At 36.7% G+C, this 14,476-nt stretch overlaps 1 protein-coding gene across 2 annotated transcripts in view; it reads right to left on the bottom strand.

Moving 5' to 3' along the window:
• Positions 1-10,190, bottom strand: part of LOC136886297 (phenoloxidase 1) — a 39,865-nt gene extending 29,675 nt beyond the window's left edge. The window contains exons 1-2 of one of the 2 annotated variants that reach the window (XM_068230663.1): positions 10,071-10,138; positions 5,803-6,045 (exon numbers count right to left, since the gene is read on the bottom strand). Coding sequence is in view for 1 of the 2 variants with exons in the window: in XM_067159025.2 (XP_067015126.2) it covers positions 10,071-10,139 (69 nt within the window). In the remaining variant the exon portion in view is untranslated. Of the gene's footprint in view, positions 1-5,802; positions 6,046-10,070 lie in introns of both variants that reach the window. The other variant, XM_067159025.2, reaches the window with a different exon arrangement.
• Positions 10,191-14,476: the final 4,286 nt, after the last annotated feature.

Raw genomic sequence — 14,476 nt, 5'->3', positions numbered from 1 at the left:
TCACTTACAGAGAAGGTGACAGAAGTAATGACCATAGTTAATTACTTAGTAAATAAAATGTCACTAATAATATTACTTGTTAACTGCTAACTATTGTTTATGACAGGTTAGTTTTTTGTAATTGCAGTAGTATTACTAGACCAATAAAGACTTCTATGTGTCTACCTATCTATCTATCTACCTAGTATTGATGATGTTTATGGACAGCAGGCAATGGTATGGTGACCAAATGGGGTTAAAAGTCAGGTTGTGAGTTTCACAAATAGGAAAAGTCCTCTCAGTTTTAATTACTGCATTCGTGGGGTGAAAGTTCCTTATGGGGATCACTGTAAGCACTTAGGTGTTAATATAAGGAAAGATCTTCATTGGGGTAATGACATAAATGGGATTGTAAATAAAGGGTACAGATCTATGCACATGGTTATGAGGGTGTTTAGGGGTTGTAGTAAGGATGTAAAGGAGAGGGCATATAAGTCTCTGGTAAGACCCCAACTAGACTATGGTTCCAGTGTATGGGACCCTCACCAGGATTTCTTGATTCAAGAACTGGAAAAAATCCAAAGAAAAGCAACTTGATTTGTTCTGGGTGATTTCCAACAAAAGAGTAGCGTTATGAAAATGTTGCCAAGTTTGGGCTGGGAAGACTTGGGAGAAAGAAGATGAGCTGCTCGACTAAGTGGTATGTTGCAAGTAGTCATTTTCATTATGAACCCGTATTGAAATTCAATATACAATGTTAAAATTACAAGTATTTATTTATACACCCACTTCAGCAGAAGCGCGGCAGCAATCAGTCGTTCTGCTGCAGTGAGCACTTCCAGACATCCTAACAACACGCATCGGCATCTGATTGCTACACTTATTCGACATCTAACATTAAAATTTGAATGTCGGCTTTTGACCAATGCACTATCTGACTTATTCAGCTTTAAAATCAAGGGTGCCAACCAGCCTTACTATCAATTACCTTATATTTCTATGACTTTGATGAGAAAATAATAACACTGATGACATAATAATTATGACAATGATTAATGTTAATTAATTATAATCAAAGAAATCTCTCATGGATTTCAGCTACAAACACTTAAATATATAATATATATAAAAGTACGCATTTGTTAGCGATGAAAACAACTTTAATGACCTCTACGATTATATACTCTCATTAGAACAGGAGGCTTTTAACCAGATTTTCTCAATAGAAGCTTTAATGTGTTCCATGGTAAAATAGTCTTTTATCCAAGTATCTCCAAGTTGGAACAGCGTCTTTGATGTTTAGACATTCTATTTAAAAGATTTTCGATATATTGCCAAAAAGAATTATTGTAATAATTTTGTTTAAAGTGCTCAGAATTTGTTAATTTCACACTCACACTGTTTGCCTAATATATTGTATAATATAACTGTCTTTAAGTACAAAATGAAAACTTTTAAATTAGTTTTAAGACTGCAATTTATAAATTACAAATGACATATAATGATCTAACCTTGAGGCACTATGATAGCTGATGATGCCTGAAAAACAGGTGAAACGTGTCCCAAAGACAGAATTTGTAACAAGGATTAAATCCTAATCGTAAAGAATTTTATGTATTGAATAAGTGGTATGTTCCGATCTGTCAGTGGAGAGATGGCATGGAATTTATTTATTTGTGTCTTTATTAAGTGGGGAAGTTAGAGCTCTTGGCCGTCTCTTACAGTTAGCCACATACAATTTTTTATTTTTACAGCATTAATTTAAAATATCATTGTAATCAATTACAGTTATTGAGATAAGTAAGTCAGATAAGGAATAACAATAATACTCTTAAGATTACTATTGATGAAAAATTATAGGATAAATAGAGAGTGGATAATAAGAAAAAGATATCAACTTAATACCTAAAGAATATATCTAGTAACTAGCTTAAAGGAAAAATTCAAATATAAGGCTAAAATAAATTAACTGAATATTGCTATGTTACAATCTGAGTATACTAAAATTGATGCTACTAGTAATCTATTTCTAGGAACAGTACATAGCCTTAAATGAGAGGAGTGAGAACATAAATGGGTTAGCCTAAGATACTGAAATCTAGTACGTAATTTTTGGTTTCATTCACACGTCATTCATTTCTACATTCATTCGAGTCAACTGTATGTACTCGGGAGGAATTTACAGTAGGCTGTTTTAAATGTCCTAGACGAGCAAGACAGACATTAGTAGACAAATAAGTCTGAGTGGTATCTTTAAAAGTAGGAAAGATCACAATATGAAGATAAAGTTGGAATTCAAGAGGACAAATTGTGGCAAATATTCGTTTATAGGAAGGGGAGTTAGGGATTGGAATAATTTACCAAAGGAAGATGTTCAATCCAATTTCTTTGAAATCATTCAACAAAAGGCTAGGAAAACAACAGATAGGAAATCTGCCACTTGGGCGACTGCTCTAAATGCAGATCAGTAGTGACTGATATCGAATAGTAAGTAAGTTACAGGCTTGAGAGTGTCTACAAAAAGACTTAGACAATATTGTGAGATGGGCAGCAGATAATGGTATGATGGTAAATGGGATGGAAAGTCAGGTTTTAAGTTTCACCAAAGAGGAAAAGTCCTCTCACTTTTAATTACTGTGTTGATAGGGTGTCAGTACCTCATGGGGATCACTGTAAGTTCCTAGGTGTTATTATAAGGAATGATCGTCATTGAGGTAATCACATTAACGATACTGTAAAGAAAGGTTACAGATCTCTTCATATGGTTATGTAGGTATTTAGGGGTTGTAATAAGGATGTGAAGGAGAGGGCTTACTAGTCTCTGGTAAGACCTCAGACAAAGTGTTCCAAATATACCTTATACACAAAAACTACAGTCAACAAATCTTCAGAGCTGCACATCCTGTGAGGATATCTTGTTGACAGCTTTGTTGGTGGCTTTGTGTATCTCCTCTATGGTCCCACTGAATTTACATAATGGACATTCCATTACCACATGTTAGATACAGTAGTTTGTGGCATATTCCCACATCCACAATAGGGATGCCGTGGGGTTTTGTTATTTTTGGAGGTACAGTGGTCTGGTATCCTTATCAGGAACTAGCCAAGATGGTATTCACATATGGACAAGCACTTGGCAGTGGTTGAGAGACCGTACAGATTTACCACGTAATGTCAAAAACATATCAGATGTAAGGCTTTTCAGGCGTTTGCTCTAATAACCAGCGTTTTATCTTAGGTCTGACACTAGACTCATCAGAGTGAGATGTATCAGACCCTACCCACTGAAGCTGTGGTGTATGCAGGTGAACTTATCAGAAGCCCTTTTAAGAGGCACAGTCTGATAACTGCATATGGGAGATAAATCTCCACAATGGAATTATTGCCTGCCTAGCAATTCCGAATGGAGAATTCTAAATTCTCATGGAGGGAATTAGATATTTTTCACCAATAGAAGTAAGGTATCCTAATCACAAAGCATTTTCAGTCCTTTGCTATTGTGGTATAATATTGTGTACTAATTCACAATGTAATGGTTATGTACTCACAGTCCATTTCTGAATGTAGGTTGATATTGGAACATATTGCCATGGGGTCACCATGAGAGGAAATGAAGATCAGAAAGAATGAAGAAATACTAGACACCAAGAAAAGTACAACACACAGAGAAATTATTGATTCAGTTGATTGAGTCAACGTACCCCAAAGAGGGTGAAATGAAAGAAGAAAGAATTGCTGTTTTGCATCTAAAAAGGATAAAAACTAACCAGTTCCTTTGGTGCTTTGAAAAAAAAAAGTACAAAGATAGATTAAATTAAAAATTAAACATCCAGACAGGTTTAGAACATCTTTTCAAATTCTTGCCTAATTAGCATCTAAAAAGAGGATAAAAACTTATGCACTGGTGAGGAAATCAGAGCTGAAATATTCCTTTGGTATGGCTAAACATAACTGTCAATATGTATTACTACTGTTGGTTCTTCAATATGGAACAATTAAGATGGTAGTTGTTTGAGTATGTACCGGTATACTTCGTGGCCGGAGGATAATTCATTCGCTTTTATAAAAAAAACAAAGAGATCTGACTAAACCTGCGGAGGAAAGAAACACTACAGTCATCCAGACCTGTTTGCGGCATGATAAAAGAAGAAATAGCATAAGAATACGACATGCTTATATGAAAAGAAGACTAACAGGCAGGAGGCTAGTTGGAAGACCAAGAAAAAAAAAAAGATGGACAGACCTAGTGAGGGAAGATGTGGAGAGCAGAGGACAGAGTTGGGAATTTGTCAAACAACAGAAAACCTTGGAGAGCATTTCAGACTGTTGCAATAAACTGTCTTTCTCTGAAGTTTCCGAAAGACAGCAACGAAATGATAAAATACATGCTGAAAGAAATCCTCCAGCTTCTTGTCGACACACCTGATGGTATGATATATACACACTGGAAGTTCAAAGGTCTAGGACTTTTCCGATCACATTGGGAAGCTGTCCTGCAACAGATTAGTGCCCTTGTTACCCTTACATTTTGGGAAGTAGACATCTCTCTGAGGAGAGTAACAAATTCATACAAAACCTGCATATTTCACCCTGCATCAGCTTATTAAATTCCAAAAATGGTATCAGCTTCTTCAAAAGGGAAAAGGTGTTATGTTATTTAAAGAAAACCCTTCAGCGAACAGTTGGATAATACACTGGCGTGATGCTCTAAAGATGACCACTAACGTCGTAGCTGTTTGAGCCATACCAAGCAGGTCCCAGGACAATAACCGTTATCGGCATTACTACAACGAGATAGAAACCCTTTCTCAGGTCCTGGGATACTGTTCCTACAGCGAAACCCTGCGACTTAGTAGACACCATGCCATACGAAGCTCCATTGCTCAGTCATTGCGAAATGCTGGTTACACAGTGCACAAAGAGGTCCATGGATTGTCGGAGAACGGTGGTACCCGTAGGATTGATATGATACCCTTCAAAAATAACAACAATGGATATATTATTGATCCTACGGTTTGGTTTGAATTGCACGTTAAGCAGCCCAGTGAAGTACATGAGGAAAAGAAAAGAATGTATGAACCAACCATCCCCTTCTACCAATGTTAATATGGACTGGATAATAATGAGGTTATAGGTCTCATGATCAGTGTAAGAGGAACAATTCCTAAGTTCTCTGAAGAATTCTGCTCAAGATTCATACTATCAGAGTTGTTAACGAAGAATGTGGTCCTCAAATCCTTGAAAGCTTTGTTATCCATACTGAGAAATCATTTATATAGTCATAAATGCATTTTGTATACTTTGTCCACATGGGCAACCTCCTTATGGGGAAAGTGTTTATTCTCTGAATAAATATATATAAAACGCCCAACTCAGCATGGCGGAAGAGCTCAACAACCCTATGGTGCTACAGCCCCGCTGAGCCTTGGCCTATCAAGCAACTGCTGCTCAGGTCGAATGTCTGCAGATTAGGAAGTGACATGGAGCGCAAAGCATCCTCTTGACTTTCTAAACCAGAGCTGCTATAACATCATCAGATAGTTCCTCTATAGTTCTCTAATAAGCCGAGTGGACTTTAGACTAGCTGTCTGATCTAGGTAAAAATCCCCAGTCTGGGTTGAAATTTAACCTAGGCCTCCAGGTAAGAGGCAAGCTTGCTAACTCTAAACCATGGGGTTGGTAGGAACGCACTGTGAGTCACGTAATACGAGATTGAGGGAAAATGTGCCAAAATGACACTTGGCATTTACTTTTCCATAAATGATCTTGAAACAGAGAGGTATTTTTCAACTAGTCCAACGAGTAATCACAGATTACACTCACGTTTTCACCACCACGGAAATCATCTTCTTCCACATCGTCATAATTTCCAGCACGACTATGATCATCATCATTCCGATAATAATCTGGGCGTTCATCCCAACGGTGACCATTGTCATAATTGTCAGCGTCATCGTAGTCATAATCATCATTCGGACTGTTATCTGGTTCATCATCCCAGTGGTGACCATTTCCAAAAAAGTGGTCTCTTACTTCGCCAACGTGTTTCGCAAGGTTAAATAGATCCTACAAAAATAAACAGTAATGTCAGGAACCACTCGCAGAAGATTTTAAAGAAGTTGTGTTCATTAAGAAATTACTCTGCATTTCATAGAATTATGGCCATACTTGGGAAAAGAAAATGTAGTCTGTTGAGCATATAGTAGAGAAGTTCGCAGCAAGATCCTTGTAAAGTTAATTAGGGGGTTTCCCCTTTTCCTTCATCACGGATGTTTTATCCTGTACTACAGGCTAGTGCAAGAGGGCACCACCATGGCAGCTGATCCCTCTATGCGGGGGTGGGGGTGGGGTGATAGAACAACTCCCAATGTACCTCCTGCCTGATGTAAGAAGCAACTAAAAGGGGCCCCAGGGGCTCTCAGCTTCGGGGCGTGGGTTAACAATCAATGCATTTGTACAACGTTAAACCACTAATTTATAACTTTTAGGTGCTTCAGTCTGCCAAAAGTAATTTTGAATAAATAAATTTATAAAGTATCTGAATAAGAAAACATATGGTAACAGAATTATATGTAAAAAAAGAAACAACTTCATTAAAATCGAATGACGTGTTTTACTCTGCAAGTGTAGAGAAGATAAGTTCTAAATTTCAGGTTTTTAAGGATTTAAATAGAAATAAATATAAACTAGCTAATACCCAATGTGTGCTGCTATGCCTCAATAAATAAAAGAGGTTTTTTAAATTAATTCTACTTTATACAATTTTTATTAACATTTTTCTTCATTATTTTTGGTTGTTTTGTTATTTATATATTTCTTATTATATTTACTTATAATTTCACTTACAAAATGAATAATTACTGTAAATATGTTCTATTTTTTAGATTCCTATGTCTATTAATTTGATAAACTATTTCTATATGCTTACATAAATGGCAGTTTATTAGCATGTTGTTCATTGCAACACGAGTGGATACATGATATTCTTTGTTTTTCCATCTGGTGCGAAAATGAACAGATTCCTTGGCAATGAGTTGCCTAGTTACATGAAAGTACATCTCGAATACAGCATGTTGGACTGCTATTTCCAAATACCAGGCAATGAATTGCTTAGTTACATGAACCTCCTAGCAAGAAAGGTATTTCATAAAACATGGCGGCATGTTCCCTTCCTCCTATATACAGCATTTCTTACCGGACTATCATGATACAGAGTAAGTTGCTGTCGCCTAGCAGCAATCTATCCAAGGTCTATCCAAATCTTGATGTGGCTTTGTAAGTAAATGAATTATGGAAAATGAATATATTTCCGTTGACTTTTTAAGAACTGCAAGATTTTTTCCTGTACTATTGAGGCGATTTCGAAGATTTTGGTACAAACCACAACTTTTAACGCCATCTGGTTTAAGAGCTTGAGTTTTGTGAAACATACACATTACCGTTGTATGTATATACCGTTGCCTACGCTATAATACAAGGCCTTGAAATGCACTCATGGAAACGGGTGACATCCTAGTTCACCATTCAGCCGCTAGGATCGCGTCATTGCCCCCTGTTATTCGCATGTCCATATATGTCAATAAGTAAATTATATCCTAAATAAAAAGAACTGAATGTTTTTGCAAGTATTAAAAGTACTTTATTTATAGAGCGGTGCTGCATTGGCTTGGATATGTCATTGAAGTTTAAAAACTTTCCTTTTGAGGGGCTTCTTATCAAGTTTCAAAACTTTCTCTCTTCTACTTGAGTGGCTCGAAGCAATGTTGTCACATAGAGGTCTCAGAAATTTTCAGAGTAGAAAAAGAGGTGGTTTGTCGTCTTCACACTTTCTACACTTAATTTCACTGTTGAACATGTCTTTTGAAAAGAAAAACCGTACACCTTTTAGTAACTCTCTTCGGGGCAAGTACTGCGTAGCGGACGTGACAAATTCCGTCGTTCACTGCAGAAGTGCCACAGACGATGATTTTTGGTATCTGACGGCTCCTCTATCTTGAAAATGAATAAGACACAACGTTGGACTTTGAGTAGCTGGAGAAGAGATATGTTCTAAACAGCCTTTACAGTCTGTTTGTTCTTTTGCCACACGAACCATAATGTCATGGTATTCCGCTTGGCATCTTAGGTAGCTGAAGAAGAGCTTGATGTCATCGCTTGTCAGGTTCCTCTTCAGTGCATAATGCAAATGTATACTTATAAGGTATTTTACGCAGGCCACAGTGGATTGGGCAGTCAAGATCTCTGCCTGATACATTTCCCTCATGAATCTTTTTTTACTTTCTCTGAATGCATTTGAATTTTCTTTATATATGACAGGAATTCATTAATTAACTAACTGAGGCATTCATCTTCAGTACTAAAAGATGCTCGTTTGTTCTCATTCCTGGAATATGTCCCATGTGAGGTGTTGCAGACGTCACGCGCATAGAACAATTTCATAAAATGCTTCATAAAACAAATGGTTTATTTTAAACTGTATTTAATGTTCTCGGGACAAACCACCTCCACACTTTTCAAACCAGAGATTGTTTCAGGGGAAAATACAATATGTTTAGCTCTTACTACATTCATTTACTCCAAATTTGTTGGGCAAATTATTTTTCTGGTTGGTATCCTAATTTAAGATTTCTGAGTTTGAAGAAGCCTCTCAAATGATCGCCGGTCATGGTAGCATTGTTTCCAAAAAAGTCCAGTGACAAATTTTGGGATCGCCACATTCTTATGACGTAACGTAAAACTTAGGAACAGGGGCCTAATTTCATCAGCTTGAAGTCGTATCTCATGAGTAATACTTCCTCTGCATAATGTTTCGAACATTGAACATTCACTGGAAACTTGTGAAACAAAATTCCACTACCTTTAATTTCTCGTGAATAAGCCATGACTGGAACTGCGAATGTTTAACATCAGACGAATACATAATACATTCACAACCAACTCAGTTAATAAACTCTCTTAAGGCGCGAACCTGGTAGACAGGGGGCAAGAAAGCGAACCTAGCGGCCCGGCATTGAACTTCAGTGTGACCACTTCGATAGCGTTTTACAGGCTCTATTTCCAGGCCTTGTATTATAACGTAGGCAACGGTATATACACTCAACTCTCAATTAACCAGGATAATGTAGGGTTAAGGCTTCCCGGATAAGTAAAATCGTGGTTAACACACACAAAATTTAAAGATAGAACATTCATACTGAAAGTACAGTTAAAATGATAATAAATGATACTACTGTATTGTTTTTTAATAACTTACACAATATGTTGCAGTAAAAGGAGCACTAGTATAATTAATAAATGGAAAAATAAAGAGCATTTTTTGTTGAAACTAATAAGTAAATGAAAAATATTCAGACTACCTAACTTTACTGTTTCCAGAAATAATCAGTCATGGTTTTCTCTTTTGTGCCGAGAAACACTTTTTCTTTATTTTGCTTAAAACAAGTTTTTCGGTTATGAGAACATCATCCTGGCCCTCGATGTACTCCAGAAATGGCTTGACATTTGCCAAGACAGCCCCATGCGTAACTGTTTGTTGTGCTTGTATTACTGTAACTCCTAACCCTCGTGCATTGTTAGTGTTTTCGATAAGCCGCAACACGGTTGATCCGATTATGGTAAATCGAGGGTTGAGTGTAGATGTTTATACATGTTTTCCAAGAACAAAACATATCATCCTATTTTAATAATTTATTTTTTTCAGGTTTAATTCTGTTACCATATGTTTCCTCTTTCAGATAGTTTATAAACATATTTATTCAAATTTAGTTTTGGAATACTGAAGAACCTAACAGTTATAAATTAACCGAGTCAAAACTGGAAAGAGATGGCTTCATAAATCACGCCAAAAAGAAAAAAATAACCCGGACCAGAATTACAAGTTTCAATGAATGAACCTAAAATATGTTCTCCAGTGGGTTCAGTACACTGATATGTAACAGCACCTTCTGTTTTAGCGAGGAAAGCAACAGGAAATCACCTCACTTCTCATTTCTCTGGTACACCTTCTAAGTGACGCGCAGACTACCCGTGACAACTGATGGTGGATCGGATAACGATCCAAGCCGCCTTTGGGCTGTATGTCCTTGACTTACCCCTGAGCAGCTGTCTGCTGCTAGGAACAGAAGCACCAGAGCTACACAGCACTTGTTGAACAGTTCCATCGTGGAGACTAAACAATCTGCCTCAATGCTCCCTTTTATATGAAGAACTGTTTCCTCCACCTAACCTGCCTCCCCACTCTTTTAGCTCCCCTCTCCACCTAGCCTGCTTGAGTGGACTTCCCAATAACAGGCTGAAAAAGATTACAGTTTTTCTGAAGGTCATTGCTTGTTGGTTTGTTAAACTTTGCTGGTAAATTATGCATGGTAATTGCTGTACTTACTATATTAGCAATTACCAATACTGATAATATTACGTCCATCATTATATTATCATCCAAATTTTATGAATATCATAACTAGGGGGCAGATATTGATGACCTGAAGAATCGCTGAAAATAATTAATTAAAGGCTCTTAAATTTATAGAGAGATATTGCCATATAAAGTAAGTAAAAAAAAAACCTCTAAAATATTGACTGTTTTACAGGTAATACAGTATATCTAGAGGCATAATTTTTTCACAATCATTTATGTTCGATTTTTGCAAACAGGAAACAGTTTTTTTGCATTGATCCATTGCTTGAATTCACTGTAATAATTTTCTAAAATTATTCATAAAAAGTCTTGTTCATGCAATTTGTGAATTATTTGTGAACAATATTGATAATCATTCATCCATTATTCCTTATGTAATTTTGATTAGGACCATAATATAGCCCTAATCAAAATTGCATAATAAATTACCCTTTCACCCTATATGGCCATACTATTAAGGGAATTCCTAGAATATGAAAACTTACAAGTAATTCTGTTGAATTGAGAAATCCTTGTTCTATCTTCCATTTCTCTTCACACAGGTAATTACAATTTCAAGCTCTTTATTTTCCATGAATTTTGTTGCAGTTTCACACCTATTGCAAAATAAGTAAATTTTGCTTATCACTTTAATCCACTGTAATTTGTGAAAACAGAATCACTATTTGTTAAGATATCTCAGAATTGTTTTAAAAGAATTTTTGTCGCGTTTATTCATCATCATCATCATCATCATTTCCCTTTATCCAGCTGTAGCCGGGTAGGGGCAAATATGGTTCCTCTCCACTTTCTTCGGTCTTTCCACCACTCCTCCTCCAACACTGTGTCCCAGTCCAGGTTTCTTTCTATAATGCTGCGGTGGATGGTATCCTTCCATCTCAATTGTGGTCGTCCACGGCCTCTCCTTCCTTGGATTTGCATTTTCATCACCTTTTTTGGCATTCTTTCGTCGCTCATTCGCTTTATGTGCCCAAACCATCTTAGTCGGCTCTTCTCTATTCTATCATTCATTTTTTCCACTCCAATTTCTTCCCGGATTTTCTCATTCCTTATTTTGTCTCTTCTACTCTTCTGTATCATACTCCTCAAGAACTTCATTTCGGATGCCTGTATTCGACTCTCATCTTTCTTTGTCATTGTCCAAGTTTCTGCTCCGTAAGTTGTTATGGGTACGTAATACATCTTGTACATAGTATCCTTTGCTTCCATTGGCACATCTTTGTCCCATAACATGTTTCTTACACTATGATAGAAACAACTTCCAGCTTGAATCCTTTTACTAATCTCAGCATCCAGTCGAGCATTCTCCGTTAATTCACTCCTCAGGTATTTAAACGTTTCCACTACTTCCAGGGGCTTGTCTGCAAGTCTAATCTGACCTTTCCCTTCATTCTCCCCTCTAGTCATGACAAGAGTTTTACTCTTTTCTACACTTATTTTCAATCCACATTCTTCGATCTTCCCGTTCACCACATTCAACTGTTCTTGAACCTTCCTGTCGTCTTCTCCCCAAATCACAAGATCATCTGCAAATAACATCATGTTCATTTCTCTTCCTCCATATGCTGCTTTTGCTGTTCTCATTTATTGTTAATGCAAACAAATTATGCCTCTAAGTATATCTGTGTTATACTTTACCACACAGCTCTTGTTTTTACGGAAATAATTACCTGCTAGTTTACTTGGAAGTGTATGTAACTATTGCATAATGATTTGCTGGATGCAATACTATCATTCCCCCCCCCCATGAACCTGGGGACACTTGTTGTTCTTTGCGTTTGTCACAGTCTTCAGATATATTTCTTGTTTAACGTGCCATTGTACAGTACAACAAACTCCCTTTCCGCACTCACCTTAACAGTCCACAATTTACAAAATCAAACACGCCCATCTGTTCCATATTCATTCATTAGCTGAATTAAAAATACACTTTGTGCTGGTTTCGCTCTTGGCACTTTTCTTGCACAGAACTACTCGGGAGGAAATTCTGTACTGAAATGGTAATTTATATAACTGTTGTTACCAATCCCTCCTCGTTCGCATTTGTTCTTGGCTTTGAGGTACATGGGGGTGAATGACTGGCTGTAGGGATGGGTGCAAACGCTGGTGCATTCCTTGTGCTTGAGACATGTTAGGAAATACTATCTCCTAATTTATTATGATTCTCGTTTAGGGCCATTAGAAAACATGTCAAATAACTATAAGACATTTCTGGAAGTCTTTTCTGCAGCCCCAAAATATTGCATTCTTTCTCTGGCCACCTGTCTTCTCTCTTCTGTCCAGCTGCTGCTCTGCTCATCGTAGAAGTCCTTAAAGTTGTTGATCACTGATCTGTATTTTGATCGGTTAGAGATGTCCTCCTGATTCAGTCCCATGCTCTTGAGGTCCTTCCTTACTTCCTTGAACCATATTTTATTTATTTATTTATTTATTTATTTATTTATTTATTTATTTATTTATTTGGGAAACCAAAACAGCGAGAAGCCGAATTACAGAGTTCCGCAAAGAAAAAATATATTTACAGTGGAGTAGCACAAAGCAAACATAAAAAAGTAAGTGGAAAAACAATGAGGAAAAAACATCTAATGATAAAAATAGAGGAAAAAATTAAAAATTAACAAAATAACTGTAGGGACACAACAATTAAGAACAAAACATAAAGGTAAAAGAAACAACAAGGAAAACTGAAGATTGAACGTAAAACAAAGAGAAGAACTTATAGCTAGGCACAGTAAGATAAATACAGATATAACACATAAGTAATGGTATAGTACAGTAAAAAATAAATAAATAAATGAATATTACATTATGTACAAAAGAGAGGACAACAATGAGAAGAGAAAAAAAGGAATATGAAGAAAATGAACTAGGTTAGGTTAAGGAAGAATCGATTAAAGGAGGCATACGAAGAAAAAAAAGTCCAAGTTCTTGTCGGAAGATAAAGAGTTAAGGAGGGTTGGTATGCGGATAAATAAACTTCTTTGAACGAGAAAGAGGCGGGAATACAGAATATGAAAGGGCGGATTAGGTCAGTTGTCCAACTCGTCAAAAGTCTGTCCGTAAAATTTCAGTCGTTGTTTCCGTATCGACCCAATCAGCCGTTCATTATCCCTGTATAGCTCTTCTCTTCCTTGGAGTCTATACTGTCCATCCATTATCTTATGATCCATTATTCTGCAAAGGATCTTGCGCTCATGCTTCTCTCGGTCCAACCTTTTCTGTCTGACACTTTCGGAAAGAACTTCCTACTAATTATCAGATTTCTGTATTGTGTTCCTGCACCTATCTTGGAAACACAAGACTCACAGGTAAAAATCTTTTCCTTACCCTTTCCTAGTCACCAACAACTGCTGGTCACATTTCTTGGTCATGAAACATATTCAGCAAATTTAACCACATTTATAAAGAAAAATTCTAGATTTTTTGAAATGATCAAAAAATTCTTCAAAATGCTTTATATTGACCTAAAACCTTCTTAACCCTGGAGAGGGCATGTAAAAATAAACCTGTGAGAAGGTGTACACGATGTTTTAGACTGGGTCAGGAGAAAATAGCACAAATTAAACAAAAACTATATTTAATGTTACAGAACTAGTACATAATTTTGAATCAACTTATAAATAATGCTCAAAGGGTTTTTAAGAATACCAAAATCTTTCAGGAGGTTCTTCTAGTTCTTGTGGAGCTACAGAGGGCTGCTCTTCTTCAGGCAATCCTAACATTTGGCAGATGTTCCTCTTCAACACTTTCTAAAAGTCTTCTGATTTCTTTTTCTCTATTTCTGTCCATGATGAGTTGGACTTCAGTATATGTAAAGGCACTATTTTACATGAAAATAAAACAAAACGGACACATTCTTACTATATTAACTGAAAAAAATAAATAAATACGCATACGTCATGGGGCGCGCCAGGAGATTTTGACCGTATCCGTCAAACAATGCACTCAAGCTGAAACTGAGAAGTGTGAGGGGTGCATTGTTTACACACACTGATAGTGGACGAGTCCAATGTAAGATACTAAGGGGATGGAAACTAGCAGCCCGTTACGTTAAGAGCTACAAACATTTATCTCTGAACCCGG

The sequence above is a fragment of the Anabrus simplex genome, chromosome X (assembly GCF_040414725.1).
Source record: "Anabrus simplex isolate iqAnaSimp1 chromosome X, ASM4041472v1, whole genome shotgun sequence".
In the NCBI taxonomy this organism is placed as follows: domain Eukaryota; kingdom Metazoa; phylum Arthropoda; class Insecta; order Orthoptera; family Tettigoniidae; genus Anabrus; species Anabrus simplex.
This window is presented reverse-complemented; position numbering and strand designations above follow the sequence as displayed.